The sequence below is a fragment of the Sciurus carolinensis genome, chromosome 11, assembly GCF_902686445.1.
Source record: "Sciurus carolinensis chromosome 11, mSciCar1.2, whole genome shotgun sequence".
NCBI classification, from domain to species: Eukaryota; Metazoa; Chordata; class Mammalia; order Rodentia; family Sciuridae; genus Sciurus; species Sciurus carolinensis.
This window is the reverse complement of record NC_062223.1, coordinates 117,686,046-117,702,271: the sequence shown is the minus strand read 5'-3', so window position 1 is coordinate 117,702,271 and position 16,226 is coordinate 117,686,046. Positions and strand designations below refer to the sequence as shown.

Here is a 16,226-nt window from a genome sequence, read left to right as displayed (position 1 = left end):
CTGGATTAATCTAGGCTGAGGTCTTGCATGGACGGGTATAGAAAAAAAAAAGGGGGGGGGTAAGAAAGGGGAACATGGTAGCAAATGATTAAAATGAAAGACCTGAGGTTTAGGCTAGTTAAAGAAAAATGGAGTCAAACAGGAGCTAATTGAGAAAAAACATGTTTTGACACTCATTTTCTGAGGATAACCCCAGGTTCCCCCGCAAGAGGTCTAATGAAGCAGGTTAGGTCAGCCAGGTCACACATCCTTTGATAACACCTACCTAAAACACAGTGAAAGTCAGAGTCCTCTAGATTTTTAGAGGGATTTCTGAAAGTGCCACCAGCTTTTAATACTGTGTAATAAAATGACAACAAAGGTGTTAAGTCAGGTGTTCATTTATTAAATACAAGTTTGAACAAACACCCCCAGGCAAGTATGACAAGAAGTAACCTTCCTGGAATGTTTCAAAATAGTTATGTTGATCAAGTTTTTCTTTAGTCAACCATTTTGTTGTTTTGCTCTTCATTTTCTTTGTTTCTAGGTTCCTTTCCTGTTTTGCTGTTAAGAGCATGTACATTATTTCCTTGCATGACAACGCTGCATCATTAGCCTCTGGCTTGTAAAGGCACCCAGCAGACTTACACTCTGTGCAGTGGCTGCTTAGCAACCAGCATCAAATAAAGTCACGAAGCTTTTGTAGGGTGTGATACCAAACAGCAACAGGTGCCTTCACCTGCACCATTAAAACACCTCTAATTTCCTTCAGCTTTCACATATTAAAAACTATACTAAAAAAAAAAAATGCTTGATAAAACCTATTTAAATAAGTTTCCTTAGTATTAGCCTCTTGGTAAGTTATGAGCAATACCAGAGCTGATTTGAGTCTTCATTTTCCTATCATACACCAGCAAAACAAACACATAAAACTATGTATGTCACATATGTACTCTTTAAGATTTAGAGCTGCTGCTGAGTTCCAAAGCACCTCCTTACATTTCCAAATGCATATATGCACCATGTTGTACCAAGATGATAACTTTTAGTCTCAATTTTTTTGATGTCCTAAATTACTTCACAGAAAGAAAGAAGGCACAGAGGACACTTGGTTTCCTTACCAATAGTGGCCTTAAGCTACACACTTGCTTTTGTGATGAGTTTAAAGATATTCAGCAGCATTAATGGTGCCAAAGCCATTCGTAAAGAGGCTCAGGAAAAGAGTTTCATATATTGGGGGAAAAAAAAAAGTTTGCCAGAAAAGGCTTACAATCTGAAGGCTAAGTACAGAAGTACAATAAGATACTGGAGGCAGCATAGAGGTTGTTAGCGAGAAAGCTTCTGCAAACAACTGCATTCTGAGGTTTTGTGCCCATTTTCCTTTTTATTCTACAAAACTTTCCCCCCCTTCTTAAAATGAAAACATACTATTAGATTGGATTTGGAAGATAAATGCAAGTACATAGAAGCTTATTTTATACACAGGTCATTCTCAGAGAAGGAGAGGAGAATAAATACGAAATGAAACTGACTTTATAAGTCCTATCAACCCATACCTTAAAGACCCAGGAGCACAATGAAATAATCTTACATTCTGGCAATGGCAGGTGTCCCAGATTTCCTTTTCATTTGTAAGTGCAGCAACAGATGTTTAGTTTCTATCATGGGTGGTAGGCCTGCTCTGATTTGAGTTCTCTAGCTGATTATCAAAAACATATAAAGAACTCCTTATAGCAACTTGTGCTGGAATATCATAAAACTACTATCATATTTGGAAGAGGCTATAGTTAACAAGGTCCTCTAAAGAAAGCAATGATCCCTATTTCTAAATTGTATCACTTTTAATCTCCCTTATGATATCTCTGGGCTTAGATGGATACTAATATAAAGACAATCCATAGGGGAATGTGCCTCACTCAGCATATTAAGCTATACAATTAAGTAGGGAACTCTGGCCCAACTTGTAAAAGTGGGGTACGTTCACTTACTAACTACTTGGGCCTAAGTGGATATTAAATGGCTTGTGAACAAGGTTTTGCTCAAATTCCTACTTTATTAATTGATGACCCAAGGCTATGTTAGAAGCAGCTCTTAGAGGTCAGGTCACAAGCCCAAACAAACATTAACTATATACATTTTACAGTCTCAGAATTTTACCTGTCTAGAATGAGTATGTGAGTAAACATGGCCACACACTGCATACATCTTACTGTGGAAGAGACAACAGAAAGTGGCACTCAGTTTATATTACATCAATATAAAAAGTACAAGGTGTGTATGTGTGAGATATACTGTTGATATTAGTGTCTTATACGACGTTTTTTATGGTTACAATATTTGTTGCCTAACTCTTTTATTCAGGTCTAGTCTTTGTAACAACAGATTTTCATAAGAGAAAAAAGGTCTTTTTAATCCCCTCACCCAAGAATTTTTTTGACTAAAGTGTCAAAAATCCAAGTTTGCCCAATCACTAATCCTCATAAAAAGGCTGCAGGGCTGAGTTTTTGGTGGTGACAACCCCATGAGAGAGTGTGTGTTTGCGGTAATATCTTGCATTACAAGATAACACAAAGTTAAGAGCTACCAACAGAAGTTGCATAAGATTCCTTTTTTTAAAAAAATCTAACCTATCACCTTATTCAAAAGTGTACACAAATATCAAGGTATCTGCTTTTATGTGAAATGTTGTTTTGTAATAACATAGAGCTATAACAAGGGCGAGGACTTAAGTCTAGATCATGAGGACTAGTAAATATGCAGGATAATGCAGGATTTTCTGGTTATATCAACTGTCATTGAAACGTGTGACACCGAAGACTTAAGAAGTAGTGCTCAACTAAAAATGTCTGAGAATTACTTGGGGAGAAAAATAAGAGTGATAGGAAGTTTTAGCAGTTGAACTAATAAGGTAGGAAAAGGAAGAAGAAAAAATAGGAAGAGAGAACAAAGGCTGAAAATTAGTGATGATTTATAATCACTGGGTGATTATAAGAAATATAATTACCTGCAAGCCTGGGGGAGCATTGATAAGTTCTCAGAAATTTTAATTATCATAATTTGAGCAAAAGCAGTTCTCAACTTTAATAAAGGGAAAAAAGAAAAAGAAAGAAAAGGAAGGAAGAAAGAAGAAGGAAAGGAACAGAACAGAACTGGAAAGAGAGAAACCAATTGTTTATCTACACTCTGGGGTTGGTTTTTGGTTTGCTTAGTTCACAGTATTTATTCAAGTTGCTCCTTTTGCTGTTGTTTCCTCTCTGCGAGCCACCGCTGTATTTTTTCTTTCAGTTCAGTGTTGGGCCGAATCTGGTCCATGGTGAGGGGACTGCGGTTAAAAGGATCTGTTTGGTCACTGGGACAGAGAGAGAAAGGGAAAGGGGGTTACTTCTTTAAGTTCTGCATCCTATGCCAAAAACAGAACATCTTACTTGAATTTTGAAGCTAGTCATTCATTGTAACTGCAAGTCATATATTGACCTGGGGATTAGAAAGAGTGAGATGAGAAAAAGAATGATTCAGGAGTGTCTCTCTTCCTCTTAATAAACTTTATCTCAAAACTGCTTGTTCAGATGATATTTGATTCCAGTGGCTTGAAAAATGCTATCTTGCTGTTACCAAGACTTTAGATTGTGTAAGACAGAGACCCTATACATTCATGTCAATGTAAAACACTATTTGTAGCTTTTTTGTTATTGTTGTTTATTCCTTTTGGAGATGGGGGGTCTCACTATTGCCTAGGCTGGCCTCAAATGATCCTCCTGCCTTAACTTCCCTAGTAGCTGGGTCTACAGATGCATACTACCATGCCTGGCTAACTATTTGTAGTTTTAGTGACAGATGCAAAAAATAAGAAAAGATTCATGACATATATTAAGGGCTGATTTATCTTCTGTTTGTATTCTGAGACCACTATATCATAAAAATTTTCACTGACACTTTAGAAAACACATACCACCTCATCAGCATCATGCATACAGGGTAAGCTTAATGCCAAATACCATGAAGCAGAAAATTCATTTCATCAATTTTTTTTTCTTTTAGTGGTACTGGGAATTGAACTTAGTAACATTCTATCTCTGAGTTATATCTCAAGTCCTTTTTTTTTAAATTTTATTTTTAATTTTTGGTACTGGGGATTGAACTCAGGGGCACTCGACCACTGAGCCACATCCCCAGCCCTATTTTGTATTTCATTTAGAGACAGGCTCTCACTGAGTTGTTTAGTGCCTCGCTGATGCTGAGGCTGGCTTTGAACTTGAGATCCTTCTGCCTCAGCCTCCTGAGGCACTGGGGTTACAGGTGTGTGTCACCATGCCCAGTTTAAATTTTATTTTAAGTTGCTGAGGTTGGCCTTGAACTTGTGACCTTCCTGTCTCATCCTCTCAAGTATCTGGAATTATAGTTGTGTGCCACCATACCCAGTTATTTTTTCGGTATTTAAAAATTTCCTTAAATCTGGGTCAATTTACACAACTTAACTGTAAAACAGGAATAGTCTCTCAATATCCATTGCTATTTAATGCTGTACTTAAAAAAGTTAAGAGGCAGCAAGGGAAGTGGAATGTACTTGTAGTTCCAGCTACTCAGGAGGCTAAGGCAGGGCGGAAATCCTGCTTGAGGTTGGTTTGGGCAAAATGGTGAGACCCTGTCTCATAAAGGAAAAAAAAAAAGTTAAAGGGGCTGTTTGGTAGCAAATAAGCTACCTTTCTTACTTCCTGTCTTTTCTATAGGTATCAGGAGGCAACTATGCAAACAGCAGGCAAGCTGGAGAAAATTACCATGGTGGAGTCCAAAGAGAACAACAGAGTTAACTCATATAGTATAAAATCTGAATTAAAACAAAAAATAAAACTTCGTCTTTTATAATTTTTTATAACTTACATAAGTTCTGCTCCTGAGGCTGCTTTTGGGAATGGCTTACCTGAGCAAATGTCTGGCAATGGTGGACCTATCCACAGTGACTCTGGATGATGGCAGCACCACAGGGTCAGACATCAGTGTGCTCATGATAGGATCCAGGAACTCATCACAGGCATCTGCATAGGTCTCCTCTTCTTGTTGTTGGAGGTCTGCAAGAGACTGAGAACACAACACCTGTTAGTTAAAGTGAATTCACAGTGCAGCTGAATTCAAAATGCTAAAAGGCTATAACTTAATCTTAGTCATTAATAAATCTTGACAGTAATGACAAACCTTAGATTTATTATCATTATTTTTAATTATTATTATTATTTTTGGTACTAGAGATTGAGCCTGAGGGCGCTTTACCATTGAGTCACATCCCTAACCCTTTATATTTTTAATTTTGAGACAGGGTCTCCCTAAGTTTCTTAAGGCCTATGATGAGGCTGTGTTTGCACTTGCGATCCTCCTTCTTAAGCCTCCCGAGTTACTGGGATTATAGGCATGTGCCACCATGCCTAGGTTCTTTATTATTTTCAAATCAGTCAAAATTGATATTTCAGGAGCAAATTTACTATTGCACCCCAACTCTGAATTTCAAGTTGGGTCACCTGCTGGCAGTCATGACTGGAAACAGATTTAAGTATTAAATGCAGGAAAAGAACTATACCACATATAGCATCTTTCAGGCAACAATTCTGTTGTAAATGCCATAAGCAAAAGGGGATGGGCAGGAGGGTTATTATTTGCATAATTAGAGTTAGTCACACAACTGTATAAGAAAAACAGTTCTGGATTTTGATACAAACAGAGGAATTTAACAGCAGCTTAAACATTTGATTCCTATGCAACTCTAAATCCTCAGGGATTCATCTGGCTAAGCTCTAGGTTAAGAATGAAGTCCAACTCCAAAAATAAAGGAAATTCAGTGAGAGAAGAACTCGTATCAATAAGGATATTGATTTTCATTTCCTTTTCCCTCCCTCCCTCTTCTTTCTTTTCAGTACTGGGGATTGAATCTGGAGGTGCTCTACAATTGAGCTGAATTCTCTGAGACAGGGTCCCACTCAGTTGCCCAGACTGGTCTCAAACTTGCAATCTTTCTGCCTCAGCCTCTGGAGTGTAAGCATGCTCCTCCATGCCCAGCTCAATAAAAAAGGTTTTCTATGAGACTTCTGCGCCATGATTTTTCCCTTCTTCACCCCTTCTGAGGGAGCTCTATCACATTCCAACCAAAGGGAATAAGTGAATACAATGCAGTACTTTAATCTTTAAAATGTATGCCTATTTCAGTGTAATTTACCTATCAACTACAGAACAGAGAAGACAAAAATCAGTGACTACTATGCATTCTGAATTTCATCCTAAAAAGTTCTTCTGTACTAATATTCTAGATTTTCAAGTCTACCAGTAACTCTAGCAAGTTTTCATAAAAAGTCTCCAAAAATGTATATTCTTTTCTTCTAGAAGCAGCCTCTTTAATTTCTGTTCTTGTTCTTACGTGAAGAAGAGTAATTTTTTGGGTACACACACACATATATGCACATGTATAAAAATATATAAATACATATTATATACATTATATATAAATTTATACAAAATATTTATCATATATAAATATGTTATATATACTATATATATATTCATATATAAAATAAATATATATTTTTGGTAATGGGGATTGAACCCAGGGCTGCTTAATCATGAGTCGCAACCCTAACCCACTTTATTTTTTTTTTGAGATAGGTCCTAAGTTGCTGAGGCTGGCTTTGAACTTGCAATCCTCCTGCCTTAGCCTGTTGAATACGCACTGGGCAAAAAAGAGTAATATTCAAGAATGGAGGAAGGAAGGACTGTATAGAGGGAAAAGAGGGGTGGGAGGGGTGGGGGGAAGGGAAAAAAATAACAGAATGAATCAAACAACATTACCCTATGTAAATTTATGATTACACAAATGGTATGCCTTTACACCATGTACAAACAGAGAAACATCATGTATCCTATTTGTTTACAAAAAAAAAAAAAGAGTAATATTTAATAAGAAGATGGAAGCTCTAGTTATTGACTGACAAGGAAGAATCACCTATTTCTAGTTCCTTAAGGCAATATTCTTTTTCTTCCTGAGATAAGGCAAAACTAAGCATAGTTGAATTTTTGCAATCAACTTTTTTTTTTACAGTGCTGAGAATTGAACCTAGGGTTTACACATGCTAGGCAAGTGCTCTACCGTTGAGGTACAACTCCAGTCCCTGTCAAAGTGATCTTTTTTGAGTGTATGTGTGGTACTGGAGATTGAACACAGGGCCTCAAAGGATCTAGGCAAGTGCTCTACCATGAAGCCATGTCCCCAGTCCTTTTTATTTTATTTTGAGGTAGGGTCTCATTAAGTTCCAAGGCTGGCTTGGAATTTGGGATCTTCATGCCTCAGCCTCCCAATTAGCTGGTGTTACAGTTGTTTAGCCCCATGAGCTGTGACAACATGTTCTTTATTGAACATACGAGAAAACAAATTCTCCTCTTTCTCACCTTGATTCTCTCTGCCAAGTTACTAAAAGCCACAATCATATTCCCAGGCTTATTTATTTTCTTCAGGACTCGAACTGTCTGTGCAAAGAGAGTTGGGGAATAGGAACGTCCATCCTTGGGTACAGTGGCACAGAAATTCTCTTCATCCCTGGAAAGTCAGAATTAGAAAGAAACTAAGCATCAGAAGGTAGGTTGATGGGAAGATAGCAGATGGGTATGGAACAATCATTTTCATCACTTATCTTATAATGTACTTTTGACTTCTAATTTTCTAGGTAGGACATCTATCAAGTATCCCATGGCCGTAAAGGAATACTACTTTCCCAAACAATAGTACAACTAGTAAAGTTTATCTTAGCACAGATCAAGGCAGAATTGAAAATCCTCAACAATGTCCCACAGATCATACAAAATGTCATTTAAAATTATAGAGGATTCCTTCATCAACGAACTAGAAGTGAATGTTTCTTTTCTACTTCCATGCAATAGCCAACCAGTCATTCTATTATCAAAACATCAGCATCCCTTCTGCTTTCCCAATTGCAATCTCAGGTACCCAAGATTTAAGTAGATAGTGCAGATATCTGATACAAGCTGCTGGGGTTTGAAGTCAAATTCGCTGAAGTCCTTGACTTTTAAGGCACCCATCTTGGGTCCAACCAGGTGCTGCAGGAAGTAGTTCAGCATGGAGATGATGCGCTCAGCCAGAAAAGGATGCACAAAGAGTGATTTGATCTCTGGAAAAAAAGTCAGGGTTTCTGAAAACTCAATCCACTTAGTAATATTTTACTTATGTCTTGTTTACTTGGAGATCTGTGGGGATTACCATTTTTTAAATTACATAAGTAATATATTTTCACTACAGAAAGTAGTAGGTAAGAAAAATAAAAAACAAGCAAAAAGAAAAAAAAAAAAACCAAAAAAACTACCAACCAGAGACACTGTTAATATTTTGCTAGATATCCTAGTTTATCTGTCCATATTTATACTATAACATACAACGTACATTTTTAAAACAAAAAATGATTATATTGTATATATTCTGTAACCTTTTTCAATAACTACTTCAGAGGTATCTTATACATTTTAGTAAACACAGGTCCTTGTACAGTCCAATAGGGTACCAATTGGCCACAAGTACTTTTATAATTAATTAATTAATTTATTTATTTTTAGCTGTGGATGTGCTAGGCAATTGCTCTACCATGGACCCACAACCCTGGCCCATACTTTTGCAATTCAAATCAATTAAAATAAAATTAAAAATTCAACTTATCAGTTGCACTAGCCAAGTTTCAAGTGTTCAACAGTCATATGTGGTTGGTATGTGTAACACTGGGAAGTCCAGAATCATTTCCACCATCACAGACAGTTTTCTAGAATAACAATGATTTATATAATTTTTAAAGGCTACATAGTGTTCCAGTTTGTGATTGCACCATGAGCTATTATATATTTTGCAGTACTGGGGATGGACATAGGGCTTTTTGCACATGCTAGGCAAGTCCTCTACTGCTGAGCTACATCTCCAGCCCTTTCCATTGTTTACTCTGAGGCAGGGTCTTGCTGAGTTGCCCAGGTTGGTTTCAAACTTGTGATCCTCCCGCCTCAATCTCCTGAATAAACTGGATTAGAGGGGTGTGCTACTATGCCCACCTAGCATTGATCTTCTTTTTGAAGCTTCCTTAGTGATCTGTTTCCCTCTCAAACATAAAGGATACTGTCCCAGAGTGCACATTCTTAGTTGCCGGTGAAGCAGATCTTGTTAACTCCATTTTTTTTTGCAACAGCAAGCCTTAGTGTCCTTACCTGATGTTAGGAAGGCAAGGGTACCAATTGTTTCATTGGACATGATGTTATGAAAACGTGCCAGCTGCCCAAACATCTGCAGGCCAGCCTCTTTCTCTCGGCGGGCTTCTGGGGTCAGATTATCCCATTCACCTCGGTCCTTCTCAATCTGCTGAATCTTTATCTTGCTCAAATACTATAGAAACCAGAGTGATACATTAGAGAATAAAAGTGCAGTTGAAGGAACATGATGTTTAAGAGGTCTTATTTAAAATCCAGTCTTAGCTGGGAAAGCCAGAAACTATACAAGACATACAAGCGTTTACTTGTCACAAGTTCTGAAGCCTAAAAAGAACTTCTGATAGATGGTGTGGTGGCACATGTCTATAATTCCAGTGACTTGGGAGGCTAAGGCAGGAGGACTGCAAGTCTAAGGCCAGCCTCAGCAACTAAACAAGGCATTAGGCAACTTAGTGAGACTCTGTCTCAAAAAATAGAAAGGGGATGGGGATGTGGCTCAGTGGTAAAGCATCTCTGGGTTTAGTCCCCAGTGCCAAAAAATATAAAAGGAAGAAAAATGGCGTAATACAAGAAACCCAGGTCCAAACACTAGGCTACAGTGAAGAAACAATAAATCCTTACTAAAAGATGAAAAATTAAAAAAACACAAAAAACAAACCCCACAAACTAAAACCCATTTACTAAAAATGAAAGTTCTATCAAATATGCAAGATGTCTGGAAAGAGAACCACAATTATTTAAACTTGTACCTCTCATCATCCTTACTGTTTAAGCACACAAGTTAAACTTACATAGTGTCACTGAAAATGCCATCAGCTTCATTCTTTGTGCTCTACTACTCTTGCTTATTGGGGTCTGTTTATAATAGAACCTGTTCTCATTTTCTCAGAAAATCCATCTTAAATCTTAAGAGTATAGTTTTATGAAAAGAGCAAGAGATCAAACCTTTCTCATAAACCAAACACAAGTTACCCAGGGTCTGCTTATCAATTAGAGCTTGTGACTGTTCAATAGGCTTTACCTGTCTCATTTTCCTTTAAGTTACTATTGTAGCTTTCAGGGAAGGGAAATTTTTGTGTCATGCTTTTACTGGAGTAATGAACAGTTTCATATGGATGGTTCTGGAAAAGATACACTGCAGGAGCTGAGACACTCAGATGTATTTTACATTTCGAGAAACCCATGTTTCACAATATAGCCAAGGATTTAGGAGGCAAAACAAAAAACAAAAAACCCCCAAAACACAAACACAAACCAGAGACGTTTTAAGTAGAGATGAAAAAAATCTGAATCTTTTAGAACAGAGGATTAAAAATCATTGTCTAGTGTACCACTGTTAATGATGTCTTTGGATGGAAAATGGTTGAAACTTATAACCAAAAACAAGAGCCTCTGATTTTTTTTTCAGTGATGCTGGCCTGATGACTCTTGCTGGTATACCTTGGTTTGGCTTCATTGTACCATCTTCTTAACTCTGCCAAAGTACCCATCCTAGCCCATGAAGTTTCAATGAACTTGATCTTTTCTGTGATGGAACAATAACCTAGAAAGCTCCATAATGGGAAGCTCATAAATTTTTGTTGTTCAAGACTAGATACTCAGGGCATAGGATTGTAGGATTGGCCTATCATGATTCGAAGATCAAAAATATCTATGATTTGGTGGCGTAGGAGTAGCTAAATTTTTTTTTTTTTTTTTACCTGTATAGCTTCATCCAAAAGGAAGATGGCATCATTCATCAACAGGTTAAGAAAGCGGAGGAAAAGAGGGGGATTCATTGCTTCTAAATTCTGAGAGGCATAGTCAGCCAAATCCTATAAGTTCCAGCCCAAGAGAAAACTGTGTCAGTAATGAATCATATCACTGGGACTCATCTGAAGCAACTGGTTTCACCAAAAATTCTCTCACCTTAATGCTCTCCCGATATGTATCTGTTGCCCACATGTATCTTAGGATGGGATACATGGGCCTGCGGTAATTAAACTTCTGTTCAAATTGATGGGGGTCTCCTGGAGTTAGGCAAGAGCAAGGAATCAGCATGGGTGGTCTGTTTGAGAGTGGTTAGGAGTTTATGCCTGTGTGCAGTCACTTTCTTCTATTTTGAATGTGTCAAGGCTACTGACAAAATCTTCCCTGGGAGTTTCAAAAGGACTAGAGTTGGAACAAGTGTTTGCTCATTTGCTTACCAACAAAACAAAACAACAGGGAAACAGATGTAAAAGATATCTTACTCAGCAAGGGTGAAATAAAAGCCAAGGGAAACAGATGCTTCCTCACCTCAATGTGGAGTACACAAATGAGGCCTCTGGGCTGACTATGGTGTTGCTGAAAAGTCATGTGCAGAGTGGGACACTACATAATCCCCATATTCTTTCTAGACAAAACCCCAATTGTGTAGCCAATTAGTGCTTGATTATACTGAAATATCAGGTCAGGAGCCTATACTGCTTTTGAAGTACCAAAGTCTGGGTAATATAGTGAAGAGTGTAAGATTTGGAGTTCATTTATTTTGGCTCTGCTAAATGCAAGTCTCTTAACTTTTTTTTTTTTTTAATTTTTTTGGTTGTTGATGGACATTTTAATTTTTTAAATTTATTTATATGCAGTGCTGAGAATCGAACCCAGTGCCTTACACATGCTAGGCAAGTGCTCTACCACTGAGCCACAACCCCAGCCCTAAGTTTCTTAACATTAACTCCACTTACTCTGGGAAAAAAAAAAAAAAAATAGAAATCTTACTATATGACAACTCTTTGGTTATACGGTCACATAATGAGATAACCACAATGGTTTATTGTTCAGTTCCTTACGTATGATAGAGATTTACATGTACTATTTCACTGAATCATTGCTTTGACCCATTTTATATCTGAGGAAACTAAGACCCAGAGGTGAACAAGCAAAAGCCAGAAACCAAACACAGAAAGGTTGTTGAGCATGGTGACATATGCCTGTAATATCAGCAACTCGGGAGGCTGAGGCAGGAGGATTGCAAATTCAATGTCAACCTCAGTAACTCAGCAAGACTTTCAGCAACTTGGTGACACAATGTCTCAAAATAAAAAGTAAACAAAGGACTGGGATATAGCTCAGTGGTAAAGAGCCTCTGGAATCAATTTTCAATATCAAAACAACAACAAAACACCACAAAACCTCAGACACACAGAAAATATGGAAAGGTAGGCAGTAAAATATTAACAGTCCCTTTAAATATTAGCTGTATGTATCATTGTATGGTAGGACATTCCCTTGAAAGGGGTCTTATACAATTGTTTAATATATTTTGTCTACTAGTTGAAAGAGGAAACTGTTGAATCAAACACAGAGGTTCAGGGATTAAGAGAAAAGGAATGCTGCTTGCTGGTATTCTTAATCAAAGAAATCTCTCAATCATTACAGTCTCATTATATACTATTTTACCATTCTGAGGCAGAGAAAAATACAGTCAGGTTTTAATCAGACAGCCTAATGGGAGTATGATATGACTAGCAATATATGCTTGAAAAGAGTATATAGGGGGCTGGGGAGATAGCTCAGTCGGTAGAGTGCTTGCCTTATAAGCACAAGGCCCTGGGTTCGATCCCCAGCACCAAAAAAAAAAAAAAAAAAAAAAAAAAGAGTATATAGGCTTTTTTATTTTGGTGAGATGGACCTGGTTCTGTCACTTATTAGTTACATGATATGGACAAATAATGTAATCTTTTGGTCATTCATGTCCTCATGTGAAAAATGGGGATAATAAAGTCAAATGGTAACACATTAATAGTGTAAAATAAAAAAGCACTCAGTACCAAGCCTGGCACACAGAAGGTATTAAGTAAATGATGGCTTGACATTTCTCTGATGTTCAATAAATGATCAAGTTATGGAACTCTACTGGTATCAGTTCCACAGTTCTGGATCTGGTTGCCTGACTGCTTTACCTGTAAACTCGATGTCCACAAAAACCTTGATTAGAGCTTCTGCAAGTTGGGGTGCATGTGGAAAGTTGCAGAACACACGCTTCCGGTGGAACACACTGGATACCAAGGGATTTGGGGTCTGATCCAGGTGAGGCATCACTGCTTCTAGAACCTCAGCTAGTTTAGCCCTTAAGTGAGGATTCTTCATTCTGCAAAACAGGGCAGAAGGCAAGATGAGCACATAAACTTAACTCCCAAAGTTATTACTCCATTCTCTCCACAAGAGGTACCAACACATGCTATACTATCATTATAGGAAAAAAAGAGATGCACTTCTGCAGTTTTAAATTTGTCAATGTTGGGATGATGCAGGGTGCACCATTTAACTCTTGAGATGACTGCTTACCAAGTATGAGGATGAGTACTTAAGTTTCTATTTAATGCTTAGTCATTCAACTTTCTTCTCTGTAATAAGGCATTATTTAGTAAGTACAGTTTCATCTTGGATAAACTTGCCTTGTCAAGCCTTCTGAGGGTAAAGATTAGTTTATACTTATATTATCCACAATGCTATAATGGCTTATGACTAATTAGGTCTGCTCAGCTCAGGGAAGGGTTGGCTTCTACCTATTTCTCAGGGAATTTTGGGTCTTTCTTCATTATGAAGCAATGTGTACTTTTGTACATAGAATTTGTTTCCTTTAGCCTACATATCAGAAAATGAAGGAAGCAATCCTAGAAGCCATAGTATCTTCCTTTGGGAAAGAGGGTTGGAAGTTATAAGTGAGAATACTTGAGATAAGAAATAATATTAAGGGCTGGGGATATAGGTCAATTGGTAGAGTGCTTGTCTTACAAGCACAAAGCCCTGGGTTCAATCCCCAGCACTTCACAAACACACACACACACACAAAAAAAAACCAGAAAAAAAAAAAAAAAACAGAAATAACATTAACCTAAGTTTACTGCTCATCCAACTCTGAACAGCAAGTGCAAACTTTGTTACCATACAATTAGTAGAACATTAGCACCTGGCTGCCACTGGTAAGGTTTCTGGCAGTATGGTAATTATTTTAACCAGGGACTAGCAGTGGAATTCCCATCAGGTACCTTATATGCAGGTTCAAATTCTCTGTGGAAAAAATCCTTTGCTTATTGTGCCTCTCAACAGTGGGATTTTTGGCTACCCATAAGGATGCTCAGGTGATTCATTAATGTTAACATAACTTCTGAAGGCAACCCCTTATGATTCAGGCTTGTTTATTTCTTGATTTAGAAGTCTTCTGAATGTTTTGCAGCTCTAAACAGTGACAGAGCCAAGCTTTCAGCACTTCACCTTTCTATGCTCCCAGTGAAAATGGTGATAAAGTGAAGGACATGCTCCAGGGAATCTGCTGACGTCTCCAAGATGTCATCGGCAAAGCGGCGGAGAAAAATGAGGAAATCACCCAGGTTATCTGCAAAAAATTCTAAAAAAGACAATATTCACTGGAATTAGCCAAACATCTGTCTGCTGGAACTAAGCAACACCTCCTCTTAGTTCCTAATCTCTCCATGTATCTTAATGGGAATTGTCACTTTCTGTCTCATGTTGTGGCTTTTTATGCACCTGTCTGACCTCACCTATCAGACTGTTCAATTCTTTAGGACAAAGCCCATCTCAATCTCTTTCATGCTACTTAATGAAGGGTTAAAAAAAGAATTCAAAGGTCTTATTGGTCTTAGGATCTTCTTTAAATGTATGTCAATTTTTATTTTTATTTTTATTTTATTTTTTTGCGGTGCTGGGGATCGAACCCAGGGCCTTGTGCTTGCAAGGCGAGCACTCTACTGACTGAGCTATCTCCCCAACCCCAATTTTTATTTTTATCCAAGGAAATATATGAATAGTAATGACAAAGAATATTGTTAACTCATTAGTATGTGTTAACAGTACTAGGTTATAAGATTAATACAAGGTTAATCATAATTTAAACAACCCTATAGGTGTCTGAAGAATTGCTCCTCAAGACTTTTACATTAGATGACTATGGCAGCCAGCCTCTAGGATGATCCTCCAATGATCCTCATCTCCTGGTATTCATGCCCTTACACATTCCCTTCCTACATTCTTCCTACATTCTGCAGTAAACATAAGTGTTGGTATATCACTGCTCAGATTAGGTTATAAAAGCTTTTGGCGTTCACTGTGATCACTCACTCTGGGGGAAGCCAGCTGCCTCATCATTAGTGGTACTAAGGAGAGACGTGTGGGCCCTGGAGAACAGGCTGCTGGCCACAAGTGCAAGTAATTGAGGTCTGTCAACAACCACATGACTGGGCTTGTAAGCAGATCCTCTAGCCCTAGTTGGGTCCTCAGATTCCTATGGTGCTGATTGACAGCTTGGATACAAATCTCAGGAGATACTCTTGAGCCAGAATCATGCAGCTTAGTGTGCCGGAATTCCTGATCCATGGTAACTGAAATAATGTTTGTTGTTTTAAGCTGATATGTTTTGGGGTAATTTGTTACACAGCAATATTTGACCAATACAGTGATCAAGAGCATTTAACCTGATTTGATGGATAATAGTTGCTGACCCTCTCAATGACATATAAATACATACAATCTCCCTTCTGGATAGATATTTTTTTCTTTCTAAAAAAAGCACTGAGAGAATTAAAAGAGAAATTTGTAAGTTGAATGACAAAACATACTAATGACAGAAACTAACAGTTATGAGAATCCTGGCTTAATTTAATCTCTTTTTTTCCCTGGTACTGGGAACTGAACCAAAGGGTGCTTTACCACTGAGCTACATTCCCAGTTCTCCTTATTTTTTATTTTGAGACAGGGTCTCCCTAAGTTGCTGAGGCTGGCCTTGAATTTGCTATCCTCCTATCTCAGCTTCCCATGTTGCTGGGATTACAGGCATATGTGTGGCACCATGCTTGGCTTTGTTTAATCTTTTGAAGACTGTTTTCTGACATGCATAGCAGTAGAGTCACAAGGCCAGAGAACATACTGTTAGTAACTTCATACTTTGATCAGTAGATATTTATAAGCTTGAGCTGGTTTCTCCAAACACAAATGATAACTAAGGAAGGTATCTTGAGGACTAAACTTCCAAA

The 16,226-nt window shown here is 37.8% G+C and overlaps 1 protein-coding gene across 3 annotated transcripts in view; it reads right to left on the bottom strand.

Moving 5' to 3' along the window:
* Positions 1 to 362: 362 nt before the first annotated feature.
* Positions 363 to 16,226, bottom strand: part of Ube4a (ubiquitination factor E4A) — a 34,097-nt gene continuing 18,233 nt past the window's right edge. For all 3 annotated transcript variants that reach the window (XM_047516908.1, XM_047516910.1, XM_047516909.1), the window contains 9 exons: positions 14,452 to 14,584; positions 13,137 to 13,324; positions 11,122 to 11,222; positions 10,914 to 11,027; positions 9,214 to 9,388; positions 7,961 to 8,141; positions 7,405 to 7,552; positions 4,898 to 5,055; positions 363 to 3,328 (listed from right to left, as the gene is read on the bottom strand). In XM_047516908.1, the coding sequence (XP_047372864.1) occupies positions 3,199 to 3,328; positions 4,898 to 5,055; positions 7,405 to 7,552; positions 7,961 to 8,141; positions 9,214 to 9,388; positions 10,914 to 11,027; positions 11,122 to 11,222; positions 13,137 to 13,324; positions 14,452 to 14,584 (1,328 nt within the window). In that variant the 3' untranslated portion in view covers positions 363 to 3,198. The remainder of the gene's footprint in view (positions 3,329 to 4,897; positions 5,056 to 7,404; positions 7,553 to 7,960; positions 8,142 to 9,213; positions 9,389 to 10,913; positions 11,028 to 11,121; positions 11,223 to 13,136; positions 13,325 to 14,451; positions 14,585 to 16,226) is intronic.